This window comes from Eimeria maxima, genomic scaffold, assembly GCF_000499605.1.
Source record: "Eimeria maxima Weybridge genomic scaffold, Emw_scaff500, whole genome shotgun sequence".
Taxonomy (NCBI): domain Eukaryota; phylum Apicomplexa; class Conoidasida; order Eucoccidiorida; family Eimeriidae; genus Eimeria; species Eimeria maxima.
Genome location: NW_013566552.1, coordinates 12,209 through 25,203, shown reverse-complemented (window position 1 = coordinate 25,203; position 12,995 = coordinate 12,209). Strand labels below are relative to the sequence as shown.

Genomic DNA, 12,995 nt, shown 5'->3' with positions numbered 1-12,995 from the left:
TTCTTACGCAGTACAGTTGAACGCGAGTGAAGTTGGAGTACCAACGCAGAAACAGCGAAGGAAAGCATAATTCTATAGTATGTGTTACAGATTGTATAAGATTGTTGAAATGTATCAGAAGGCCACCTAGCTGTCCATGGTAAAAGCGAACTGCTGCAACCCAGTCTACTGGGCTGGAGTGGATCGGGAGGCAGACAGTTATGCTAGTGCTCTAGCAGGAGGTTATAGCGACAACTACAGCCTAATAGATTTTAACAATTCAGAAAGAAAATAAATGAGTGTTTAATGGGTAATTTCGACGAACCTATGTTTGAACTAGAGCTGAAACAATAAATGGGGGGCCGTACCTATCGATGCCCGAGAATTAGGAGGCCATTGCACGGAGAGGCGTCTGTGTCCGCTGTACAGTTCCCTGAAAGGAGCCGAGATATCCATTCGCTTGCATTTCCGTTTGTCTTCAAGTAGGTGTATGAGGTTTTTAGGTCCACTTCTTCCGAAGTGTTGACTGACTGTAGTGTGTTCATTTTGCTGTAACACTCACCAGCGTCGACCTCGCTGGAGCCTGTCATAAAGGGGTTCATGCTTCTCTCTTTGGCTTCATGATCCAGCTTGATATGCCTATTCTCGCCAATGTTTATGTGTAATTGATACTAGAGAGGTTCTTCAACTGAGGGGACGACTCATTTCTCTGCGGCTCCATGCCGGCGGACGGAGACAACAAGTTCGAGTACTTGTGGAGTTGGACGCCTTGATAGCATGGATACCAGTTCTGTTCCACACAAAGGTGGGGATGAATTCCTGGAAAAAGGGAATGCTCAGGCGAATGCGGCTGCAGTTCACTCCTCTGCAAAGCTTCCACGCTGGCGACCACGCCGGAATATACGTTTAGCGACTCTGCTCCTTTTGGCTACCCTTGCTGCGACATTTGTGTTACTCCGCTGTCATCGTCAGCTAACCGTTGGGAGAAGCCCTGGAGAAGCACACCTGAGGTCGTTGGCTGAAGGGGAAGGGGCATGGGGTACAACGCCGTGTGGGGGAGCAGACGTGGACGGCGATGAGACACCTGATGCTGCTGGTAATGGCATTCCACCTAGCATGCAACAGCGGGTTGACGCTGTGATGGAAAAACTGGAAAAGGTGACGAAAGACTTATCGTGTGTTGCTTGCGAGCTCCCGTATCCATTTACAATGAAGTTACTCGATCTTTCCGCGGGATTTTGTATTCAAGAAGTCGCCGCCTTGTCAACGCTGCTAGGAGGGGAGTTCGATCGACGGAAGGTTGAGATGATGGAGACTGTTTTAGCGGAAGGTCGTATGGTGAGGAATTTTTCTAAGGATCGCGACTCGCTCCAGCAGCAAACACATACAAATCGCGTCATGAACGCTGCTAGACATATAATCCGTGGAACACCCGTGCATCCTACTCTCACAAGAAGCCTGCGCCTGGAGATGCTGGAAGAACTTCTGCACCTCCAGGAATTGGCTATCTCACTCATCGATGCTGTAGTTTCACGGGTGTTACGTTCCAATCCCGAGGGGGAGCTTAGCTTGGAACTCACAAATGAAGTTATGGAGGAAGTGAGACGAATCGTCTATCTCCGCCGTGCTCAGGTGTTCATGTCCTCACATTTGAGCCACCAGCTGCGAGCCATTGAAACGACAAATCGCCGGGGATTGCTCGTGCAAGTTAAGAGGATCGCTAAAATAGACGCACGTCCCAAACTAACCTTAGACGAGAAAGTTGCCGAACTCATTCAAGTTGGAGAGTGGAAAAAAAAGACCGTAGACGAGACTCGACAGGAGATGGTGGAGGCCATTGCCAAGGGGGGCAAACCAATGGACCGCGCTCCACGAACCAGTGGGAGCGCTGCCAGTGAACGCCAGGCCAGAACACCGCTCTTGCGGAGCAGCCCCCCAACACTCCAGTCAGATGGAACTTCTCAAAACTGGAGAGGCTCTCCCCAAAGCGGATTATCTGGTGAGATGGAGGGATACCTACCACGGCATCACGAGTCTCAAGTCACGCAGAGCGCTGCTACTGATGTCCTCAGTGCCTCAAAAACGCACTTCAGTGGCAAGCGACCATCTTCCAAATTTTCTCCCCCACGGTTTCTTCCCCCACGGTTTCAACGCCAGAGCAGTTTCAAGGGAGTCACAAGCATGAAGGAGATAAGCACAGGTGGTTTTGGAAACACTGAGGCAAGCCTTGCTCCAGAAACCCTTCCGGCAACAGGAGAATTCAGTCATATGTATACAGGTGAGAGCCAGCTAAAAAGCTATGCCCAGCCATACCAGGCTACCACTGTTACCTATCGTCCTGGTCAGTCACTGCCTGAGCTGGGCACAGCTCCTTCCGAACCGGGCGTTAGCCTCAATATAAGCTGGGATGAACATGCCTCTTCTGGCCCTGCCTCCACTTCTTCTCTGGGAACGAGGTTGCAACGAACAGTGGCAGGTGCCGACGTGCCACTGGAGGCACCACGGCAAGGTTGGGATGCTGCAAGACAGTCTGGAGTGGCGACAACACCATCGTGGTCGCCATGGTCCAGCAACTGGCCTACCCTCCTACCCATCACCCCTCAGCGACAGACTCCAGATCCACACATGACACTTAACAGGTCACAGGGAGACACTTCGCAGCAGACATCGAAACAGGTCGATCGGCTGCCATGGGTGTTCGCGTTTTTCCCTGTTCCTTCACCCTCTTCGGGTCCATTCACCACACCACAGGCAACGGCCTCGGCAGGTGCTGCGATGCTCTACTCCGGGCAACCACAGGAAAGGTCTGCTGTCGTGCAGAGCATGACCCCGCCCCCGTCACGACCTCACCTTCCCAAGCAGCCTTCTTCCATATCCCCTGCGTCTTCGCTAATGATGGAGCAGGGAGTTCATTCAGGAGTGCCTGGTTCTTCAGTGCAAACGATGATGAGTCCTAGATACTTCCATTCAGTAGGGCGAGGAATTCCTAGGAGAGAAGTTAGGAGTTTGGGTCAGCTGGGAGCGCCTTCGGCAGAGTCTCAGGTTTCTAGGGCTTTCAGGCAGGAAAGAGATGAAGGCTCTCTTGGAGAGTCAGAATGGCTTGACGATGATTCTGACAGCGGTTGACTTTGGCCCTGCAGTATGCTTGGCTCTGGTTATGCTCCGCTTGAAATCTGTTGGATGGACGGTTGGTTTTTGTCAATGTGTGCCTAACTTGTGCGGGCAAGACGCACGGCTCTTTTGAGCTATGCGCGCTGCTCATGTTGCCTTGGGAGAAGTGGGCAGTTATATGGGCTCCACGTAACTGGAAGTGCTTCTCTCTCTGTTCTCGATGCTCCGTGATCGGCTGTGTTGTCGCCACCATCTTCTTGCTCCCGTGCAGATTCAGATGAATGCATTTTAGTGCAGAAATGAAGATTCTATATGGCTTGTCCGCCATTAAGAAAGCTATTTTCTAGTCACTATCAGCTTTCGCGTTTGCTGTTCATATGCTCCAGCTCGTCTTGTGCGGCATGTAGTATAGACTGCTTCGAAACGCAAAGGATGCTGCTTCAAAATGCTACAAGTGCTCGTTGATGGATTCCTCGTTACTCACCGCCCCATTGCGTGCGTTTGCAGGTTGGTCTGTATGTTTGTGGGTTAGTTTGATCTCAGATGTATATCGTAAGACCGCTATACGTACTTGCTTGCATGCAATGTGCTTTTCTGTTATACTACTTCCCTGAATGAACATGGTTTTCGCTTGATGTGGTCTCATCCGTGTGATTCTGCGCAAATGCATTTTTGCGCACACATACAGCATACAATTTGCATTTTTATTGCTAACTGCGCATTGCTGTGAGCAAATGCTGATCCCAATTTTTGTCTAAGCAGCCATTGTTGGCCTCCCTGAATAATTATTGTCCTTATGTGTACATTGACACCTGTGAAGGACGACACCATGCCCTCTGTGGCTTGCTATCTCATGGACCCTCAAACACATTTCGCAATTCCCTGCTGCATTCCACACCCATCCACTAACCCGTTGTATTCAACCATGCCCGGCAGCATACAGTAACAGGCCTTTTGCAGCTTGCTGCCTGATCCAGACTACCTCGCGGTTTCCGGATGACGCTCAAAGCCTGTGGAGAATCGGTCAGCCAGTGGCATGCATCTGCATCCCCGAGCCTCCATATGTAGGGCTGTATTTCAAAGCGATGCATTAAACGACTGAGATGTTGCGGCAAGCAACTGATGTACTCTGTGTCAAGGCGGATCCTTGCATGCGCATAATAACAACATGAAGGCCATATCTGAATAAGGTTCTGCGTTTGTATGTATGTAATAGCTGCAGCTAAAGCAGTTTTTCCATGATATGCATAGTCCCTATACTTAAATAAGGTTTAATTGTTTCAAAAGCTTGTGTTACGACTTCGCCCCAGTTATTTATTCTTATGTATTTCCTTTTTACGAAAATAAATGAGAATTAACAACTGGAGTGAAGTCGTAACAAGGTAGCAGTACTGGAAGGTGAGGCTGGATAATATCCTTACTTATTATATTGACTTATTTTATTGGCAGCTAATACAAACTTTGACCATGCTTGAAGGATCGCCCAAGGCGGTGAGCGGTGTGGCACTGCAAGGGCATGGTTTCCATCCACAGACCTGGAGGCTACGAGCCCACACTCCTCCACTGAGCTACGGTGCTGTGGCTGGTTCACCTCTACGCGCCTTCACCCCTTAGACTCAAATTTAACAAAGCTTGTCAGTGTGTTGATTTCAAGGCTTGTCATAGCCTCCAGGTCTGTTGATGGAGGCCATGCCCTTGTCATGAGCACCAGCTGCCTTAAACTGAGAGCGTACTAAGAACGTTACCTTTGCTGCACCGTTGGTGTGATGGTGACTATAGACATGAAGGCGGCACCTGCAGGACCGCTTAACGCCAACTAGGTGCGTAGCCAAGCTCAAAATGCTTACGATTTGGTAGAGCTACTCGATACATGCGGAGAATTGGCCCTGATACCTCAAGTGACAGCGATGAGTGCAGATTATCTGCCTATGTTGGGCGCGATTTCTGTGATTACGTCTTGCTGATGGCAGACTGAATACACAGCGCTCAACCCAGAAACAGGCCACTTTACCATGATGCGGGAACTTGTTTCCTATCATTTCGCCACAAGATAGTTTATATCCTTGGGCAAGCGCGTGGAAGGCGGGCATCAGGCTGGCATGTGGAGCCCTTAAGGCCCATATGCGGGGGAATTAGTGTACCTCCCAGCATTCCCCGCGGCATTGGCATCTTTTGGGGTAATCGAAGACGAATGGCCGTTTCAACATGTAAAGAGCGAGAAGACTTCTACGCAGTGCCAAGACATCACCGGTAACGACAAGCAAATCCATGAACCCTGGCGCAGTTGTCGGGGGTATTCTGTTCAGTTAGTGACGGAGATACACCACGTCACAGCTAAGAGGAAAGCTATCCTATATATTATTAAGTAGGAGGTTACCGTGAGCTTGCCATCCGCTGGACGGTCAATACACAATCGAGTTCACCCGGCGAGGCAGCCGCAGCAGTACTGAGAGGCAGACAACCATCACACCGTGAAGTGGGAACCAACAGCCGACCTCGCAAAGTACTCAAGAAAGGTAAAGGTTAACAGTCCACCAGGGGAGTTAGACATAAAGTGGCGCTGGCGAAGACACAAATACACGATGTGTAGCATGGAGGTCGATTTCAAACTCTCCGAAAATCCAAGTGGGACACCAGTGCCGGATTCCGAAGATAGGCGAGCAACGTGAAAGTTTGCAGGTTCCACAAATCCATTCATTGTTTAGTTTTGCTAACGTGCTTTTGCAAATCTCGAAACATGCCGAAAACAGGCATAAGAGTACATCACAAGCAGGCACTAGCCTGCAGGCAGGGGAGAGTTGGGGCCTGAGTATGCTCCACACCGACGAATTTGCGCTATATATGAGTTTGCCCATAAACACTTTCGCGGTTTGGGCAGAGGGTTAGCAAGCAAGGGGAATAAGTCCCTGGGCAATTGTCTACTGTGATAGTTCGTGCAGCAAAAAAGGCCTGCGCCACGAGTTCCCCCGACCTCATTAAAGGAAAAGAGGGCGCTGCAATGGAGTCAAATTACTTTGTACTGTGATTCCGCGATAGCAGATATCCACCATCCCTAGTCTCTACGTTTCCTATGAGCAGCGTCCTAAGCACCTGGAATTGAGAGAGAGAAACCTGCCTGCCACGAACAGCGTCAGACCGCGCCGCAACTAATGCAAGAAGACAGCCCCCCCCACAAGCACAGCAACACAAGACTTCTTCGCTGCATGCACTGTAGCTGTATACAGTTGTTGAAGAATTTTCTCGGTTGCCGATTGATAACCAGGGCTGATTCTCGCTTTATGCGCAAACTTCACATTGTCAGGCCAGCGTGGCGCAGACCTTGCTGAATAGCGGCAAAACGTCGGGAGGTAAGGGAATAACACAGCGCACTTAATAGATTCCAGCAAGAGTGCTCTTGGGGATCAAGAGGAAATAAGTCGTTTCTTTAATTGTTAGTGTGTGACAAAAGGAGAATTCAGCCTGATGAGCCCCAGGGCGCTCCCGGTTTCTGCTTACTTCAAGCAAGGACAAAGGCTGCTCACTGAAATAGCTGAAGCTGGGCAACCAAACCATCACAAACAGTCTACAAAAATCTTGCTAACCTTTTGTAGTGCCGCTGGGCTTGTCTGAGAACAGACGGGTCAAAAAAACACAGCAGCCGACTCCGAGGCTGTTACGCTCGTGGCAAGCGACATGTACGTGCAGCGTGAGCGACTAACTGGGCGTTGGTGGCGACTTCTGCACCCTCTTTGTTTTGTTTGCATGTTCGTTTGCTATTATGTAGCCAAAAATGGGTTTTGTACCATCCAACCTAACAAGGTTGACTGAATTGTCGCCACCGACCCCCCGCCACCGTAGGCTCCCACACGGGTGTCATCACGGCTTTTCCTCTTGGGGCTTCCTTTTTCCATTCGCGTAACGTCAAACCAAACACAACCAAGGAGGAAGGTCCTACCTCTGTGCTTGTTTTACTCGTTTGCTCCACCCATTAGTCCTCACTCCGTCTCTCATTCGGCTGCAACACGGGGAGCTGGAGCCGCGTCACCAACCAAAACAAGGAGCGCAATAACAGGGATGCCGGTCCTTCAGAAACCCGCTTTGCAGGAGAGGACTTTAAACCGATTTGGTTCGAATAAAAGAATAAGGGAACCCCACGATTGCTGTGCATGACACGCGGCATCTCTACTCAGGTTTTCATTTTCGCCAACGTCTGTGAATCCGGCAGAAACAAACAGCTGGCGAGCCTTGAGCCTTGAGAGAGAGCCGATTGACCGCGAGATCTACAGGAGTGCAGTTGGCGGGAATCACGGCCGCCTTCTGGTACAGCAACAACAGGCCTTCCTTCCATTCCTGCATAAACAACAGCCGACATTCAGAGTTGCTGCAAGTGCAGTGGCTCATGCCCACTTGCTAGAAAGAACAGTGTAACTCACAGCCGCAAGCATGTCGCGCGTGCTGAGGGCTGTGCGTCATCTCCGGGAGGCACCAACGAAATTTACATTTTGTTTCTCTGTGGTATCCCTAAAAATTCATGCAGATGAACCGGCGACGATTGTCGTAGACCTCACCAGAGGTCAGCAAGAATCATCCACATCTGCAGCGAAGCTGGTGCTGCTCCTGTTGCGGCAGTTGGTGCTCCCGGTGGTACTGTTGTTGCTCCTGCTTCTCTGCTGTTGTTGCTTTGGCACTATTTATTTTGATCGCTGCTCTGACTTTCATTGTCACTTGTGCTACTTCTGCTTCTGTTGTGGAGACTGCCAATTGACCTTATAGATATGCCTTGCGCTGACTGTGTGTCTCAGGCCCCCGTCGTGTGCGTGGTAATGCAACGGTAGAATTGTCCAAAGGCACTAATGAATTGTCAATGAACATTCCACTGCAGTGCAACGCAACCCTCTTCAAACCCAAGAGCAGCCCACAGGCCAGCAGTAGTAGCAGCCTAAAGAGACAGAAGTCGACCGCTGAAGAGATGCGAGATGCAGCAGATGGCGCTGCTGCTGATGGGGCGCCGTTTCTGCCAAAAAAAGCTCAGCTTCAGGTGCGTGGCGACGGCAATTGAATCTTATATCTGGCTCCATTTTTTTTGTTATTTTGGTGTTTGCCGGCTTGTTGTTAGCCTGTTGTTTGTGTGTTATGGTGTCTCTGCTCCTTTGTTCTGCTACTCATGTCCTTATTTTTACGTAGTTGCTGTTACTGCGCCTGCTGTAGCTGCTCGATGTGTCGAAGTCTCGGCGGCTGGGGGGCCGCCTGCTGTCTCGCATGCGGCCGTCGCCTTCCGTCTCGTTTGTGTCTGCGCTGCCTCGAGACCCTTCTGCTTCTGCCTCCACTTCTCTATCCCCTGAAGTTGCAGCGGAAATTCGGGAGTCTGGCGTTCTCGTAGCAGAGGTTTCCATAGATCTTGCCTCTCTTGCCGCTGCTCATTGCGCTGGCATGCAGCCCCAGACGCTCCACCTGCCGCTAGAAAAGGCGGATGGACAAATTACTGTCTCCGTCTCTCTGCACAGACTCGAGGGCCTCTGTGCAGGTAAAACTCTTCGCACCCTTCCAGTACTACAATCGCAACACCTGTAACAGGAGCATCATCTACAGCTGGAACAAGAGCAACAACAAAAGCAACAGCATATGTTGCTCCCGCTGCTGCTGCGGGGGCAGCAACAGCAGCGTTGCCAGGCGTTTGCTGCTGCTGTATTGGGTATCCTAGCCGAACCCTGAAATATACCTGGTGCTGCAGTAGCAGTGGCTTCTTCCCAAAGGCATTTATTGCTGTCAGCTTCTGGGGCCTTCCTGCAAGGTCTGCTGCGTTGTTGCTTCTGTTATTTGCTGCTGCCCAGATGAGGAGGACTGCCTTTCCGTTTGTTCTGCTCTTCAATCGCCTCCACAGAATACCCGGACTTCGTCACCCCAGGGGCTTCGAGGCAAGAATTATTGCTGCTAACGCTGCTTATGTTCACTTGTTGCCTCCGCTTTCGTAGTTAGTGTGTCCCTCTGTCTACTGTGCTCCACCTGCTGCTGCTGCGCTTTTCTGGCTTTGTCCCTGCGCTTCTCGTTTGCGCGCCTTCCTTTGGAGCTCTCAAGCTACACACCCAAGCAGCTTAAACCGCATCCTAAACCCTACATCTGCATCATACACAGTAGCAGAGTGCTCTGTACTTGCAGCGGCAGCCCCCTCAAAGCTTACTGCAGCAACACCAGCAAATATAAGAACAGCAGCACCAAAAGCGTCCGTCATTCCCGGAACAACACCAATGGCGCTGGTAGCGGAAGACGAGAAGCCCTTTGTGTTGCGTTTGCCTCACAAAGAAACTTTGCCTTCTTCCTTGGAGACGCCTACGCTGGAAGAAGAGAACCAGCAGCAGGAGCCTAAGGCATCAGCACCAACAGTAACGGAAAAAGCAGCGGCACAAACTGGAAAGGAGGGAACACAAATTGCTTCCTCCGCATGCAAAGCTCAGCGACCACTGGTACGCCTCAGCAACTGCTGCTTCCGTGGGTCCTTTACAGTGCTGCGGCTGTATATCCCAACTTGCTGCTGCTGGTTGTATTCAGGTGCAGGAGCTCGGGCCCACAGGAACTGCAACTACCCCTGCAGTGCTATCCCCAGCAGAACGCCAGCAACAGCCGAAGCAGAAGACACATCAGCAACACCAAGGGCAGGTACAACGGCAGCAGCGGCAAGCTGAACTGAGAAGAAAGGACGAATTGATAGCGAGTCTGCAGCGCCAAGTAGCCCTCATGGAAGTAAGCTCCGTTCTTGCAGAAGCGGCAGCAGCAAGGGAAGCAGCACACGCCCAAGATATGGTTGCCCGCAAGTAATTATTCGGGCTGTGGCCAAACTTCCTACGGTACGAGCACTAGGGACAGCTCCAGCAGCGGTAGCAGCACCAGTGGTAGCTGCAGGACATTTTTGTCTCTGGTGTCTCAGGCAGAGAAACGCCAGGCAGCGGCCCCGCAGTTGGCGCAGCTGTTCGCTCAAATAGACGAGTTACACACGGCGCTGGCTGCAGCGCAGGAGCAGCAATTGGCAGCAGTATGCAGCAGCACTGGGCATAAGCAAACCACAAGGAATCAACGACTTGCCAGCGCTGCTAGTAGTGCTGCTGCTGTTGCTGTCTCATGTACAGCCTGTGGGGCTACTTCTTCTGTCCGCCGCTGCTGCAGGCGGAGCAACTTCAACAAGAGAGGGAGAAGGGAGACAGCTCTGTAGTTGTTGCTGCGCTGCAGCAGCAGCTGCAGGACGCCGAACAACGGCTGCAGCATCTGGAAAGGAACAGGCATGAAATGCATCTGCAGCAGCAGGAGATGCAACAGAAAAACAGCGAGCAGCAACAGGAGCTGTTGCAGTTGCAGGCAGAGAGAGATGGGATGCGACTTATTGCTGACGCGTACAAGGTATGCTTTTTCCTCATTCAGTCCACCGGCCTGCAGTAGTAGCAGCTGCTTCTGCCGCTGAGGATGGTTGTTCCTTTGTTTGAAGTGCAACACATATCTCCTTGGTGCAAAAGGTAGCGGCACAACCATGTGCTGCACATTTTTGATGCTGTGGTTTGCTGCTGCAGAAACAGCTGGAGGAGCTACACCAGCAGCAACAGAAGCAGCATGAGCAACAGCAACAGCCGGAGGGAGACCAATTAGGGCGCGTGTTGCAACAAGCAGAGGAATGGAAAGCCGAGAAGGAGCAGCTCCAAAATAAGCTAGCTGATGAGACTAAGGAAAGGGAAGCAGCACTGAAGGAAGTGCGCTTGCTGCAACAGCAGCTGCACCAGCAGGTACGGCAGCAGCAATTGTTACAGCAGAAATTGGTGCAGCAGGATGCTCACCCCAGCGCAGACCCTGCAGCAGTCCTGCAACAGCAAATCATATCGCTCCAGCGCCAGGTACGCCAGGATGTGCAAACACTCCGTGCTACAGCATCAGCCGCGACAGCAGCATCATTTAAGCAGCATCAGTCGGCATTAGTCGCCGTATAACCGTCATCAGCACATGGGTTGCATCATGGGCTGCAGGTGTTGTTTTATCAACAGCATATCGGCAGCAGCAGCAGTAACAACAGGTGCATGAGCAGGAACTGTCGCATACCTGTATTGTAGCTACCTCACTATACGTTCATGCCGGTAGGAGGGAGTTTAGTAGGCAGCAACAGCAAAGCAGTAGACCAGCAACAGTATTATATGCCCTCTAGTTCTACTTACAACGTCTTCGGTGGGTCGTATGTACAGCTCGTGGAGGCTGCAGATACAACAGAGGCGTTGCGTATGGCCAAGGACCAAATGATCGCCGGACTGACAAGAGCCCTTCAGGAAATGCAACAAAAGCAAGTGAGCCACCATGCCCGTAAACAGCATCAGCAAGAGCAGCAGCAGCGTCAATCAGTGCAGCAGCAGTGGCTGTAGTTCTATTCTGCGTCCGGTGCGTGTACACAGGGAGAAGCGCAGGCGGTTCAGCAGCAAACGATGCAGAAGCTGAACACATTCAAGGAGGAGGCAGAGGCTCTCAGGTACTGAGGCACCAAATGCAACAGACGAAGCAGCAGAATCGGCAGCGAGTTTAGCAGAAGTAGCTTTCAAGAACATGTGTCTGCTGTTTCGTCTGCCTTTGCCGTTGAAGCAATTCCAGCCACAAGCCTGTTGTGTGGCATGCTTTTGCTTGCTTTCCACTGATATTGATCTATTTGATGTTGCTTCTATTGCCATTCGCTGCTGCTGCAGGGAGAAGATTCGCTGCCAAGAGGAAACGCTGCAGCGACTACCCAGCCAGGCAGCCTGGTCTTGCGCCCAGCAGCAGCACCAGCTGCTGCTACAGCAGCAACGGGAGTGGCAGCAGCAGCAAGAGCAACAACAACGAGAGCAAGACCTGCAACTAGCGGCAAAAACACGACGTATAGAGGAACTCGAGAGAGTAAGCGCATGCTTTGAAGTTGAGGGGGTGGCTCTTCCTTATTAGCGTGGTGGGTGTTTTGATCCTGTTGCTTCCGTTGCTGTGGCTACAATCCCCAGCATTTTAAGCGAAACTGATGGTCTCTGCGACTCTTGCTACGTTGCTCGTCAACACCTGCTTTTTTGCCTGTTCCCATCAACTGCGCCTTCCGATGACTCTGCATTTGTCCTTTCCTAATGCATTCAATTTTTGTTCTGTGTGCGCATCTGTATTTGTCTGTATTTGCCTGCGTTCTTCCGTTTCTTGGTCTCCCTGTGCTGTCGTTGGTTCCGTCGGTCTAGTTTGGCTCACCTCTGTTTTCTTGTTTGTAAGTTGCGTTCTTCAGGAGCTACTAGTTATTCTTCGTTTGTACGTTTGTCTACACCTCAGGAACTGGTTTACGTGAAAGTTGAGTTAGCAACAGCTGAACAACGAAGACACGAAGACATCGACGCCTTCAAAAGGAAACTGCAGGCCGTGAAGGAAACAGTCGTGGCTTACGCGGCCGCTTCCTCCAGCAGCCTTCAGGTGTACACCCACTGCATACCACTGCTGGGACGGCAGTTTCTGTGGACCCTTTAAAGTTTGATCGGTGGCAATCGGAGTGTCCGTCGAAATATGCTGCACTTTATTGGGCACTGAGATATAGCTCGTACTGCTTGCCTCTGTTGTTGCGTTCTTGCCTTCATGCCATTTTAATCTCACATTAAATGTGAAATTTGAGGGCATTGAAAAACGCCCTTTTGTTTTGGCTTACGGCGAAGGCTTGCTCCATGTATCTTCTCAGGCCCAGTCATCTTCCCATTCCCACAGAGCCAGCAAACGCAACAGCAGCAGCACCAGCAGCTCCAATGGAAGGGGTAGTCCTGTGAAGAGGATTGTACACATAAGCACTCTAAAAGCCCTCTTCCGCCCCAGCAGTCACAGCAGTACCCACAGCAGAAGCAGCAACCGTATCGCTGCTGCAACTGATCGGCGGCCTGCTGCAGCAATCACCAGCAAGAGCACTCGCT

General features: G+C 51.2%; 2 protein-coding genes across 2 annotated transcripts; both read left to right on the top strand.

The window, feature by feature from the left end:
• Positions 1-756: 756 nt before the first annotated feature.
• EMWEY_00035560 (hypothetical protein) lies at positions 757-3,105 on the top strand (the record flags this gene model as incomplete). The annotated part of the gene is made up of 1 exon (XM_013482060.1): positions 757-3,105. One exon carries the CDS (start codon positions 757-759, stop codon positions 3,103-3,105), a length of 2,349 nt encoding a protein of 782 aa, XP_013337514.1.
• A 4,828-nt stretch (positions 3,106-7,933) lies between these two features.
• Positions 7,934-12,564, top strand: EMWEY_00035550 (pseudouridylate synthase 1, putative; the record flags this gene model as incomplete). The annotated part of the gene is made up of 11 exons (XM_013482059.1): positions 7,934-8,107; positions 8,278-8,593; positions 9,226-9,530; positions 9,616-9,807; positions 9,992-10,096; positions 10,228-10,458; positions 10,626-10,943; positions 11,286-11,384; positions 11,490-11,563; positions 11,775-11,964; positions 12,373-12,564. The coding sequence occupies 11 exons, from the start codon at positions 7,934-7,936 to the stop codon at positions 12,562-12,564; spliced, it is 2,196 nt and encodes a 731-aa protein (XP_013337513.1).
• Between the last annotated feature and the right edge of the window lie 431 nt (positions 12,565-12,995).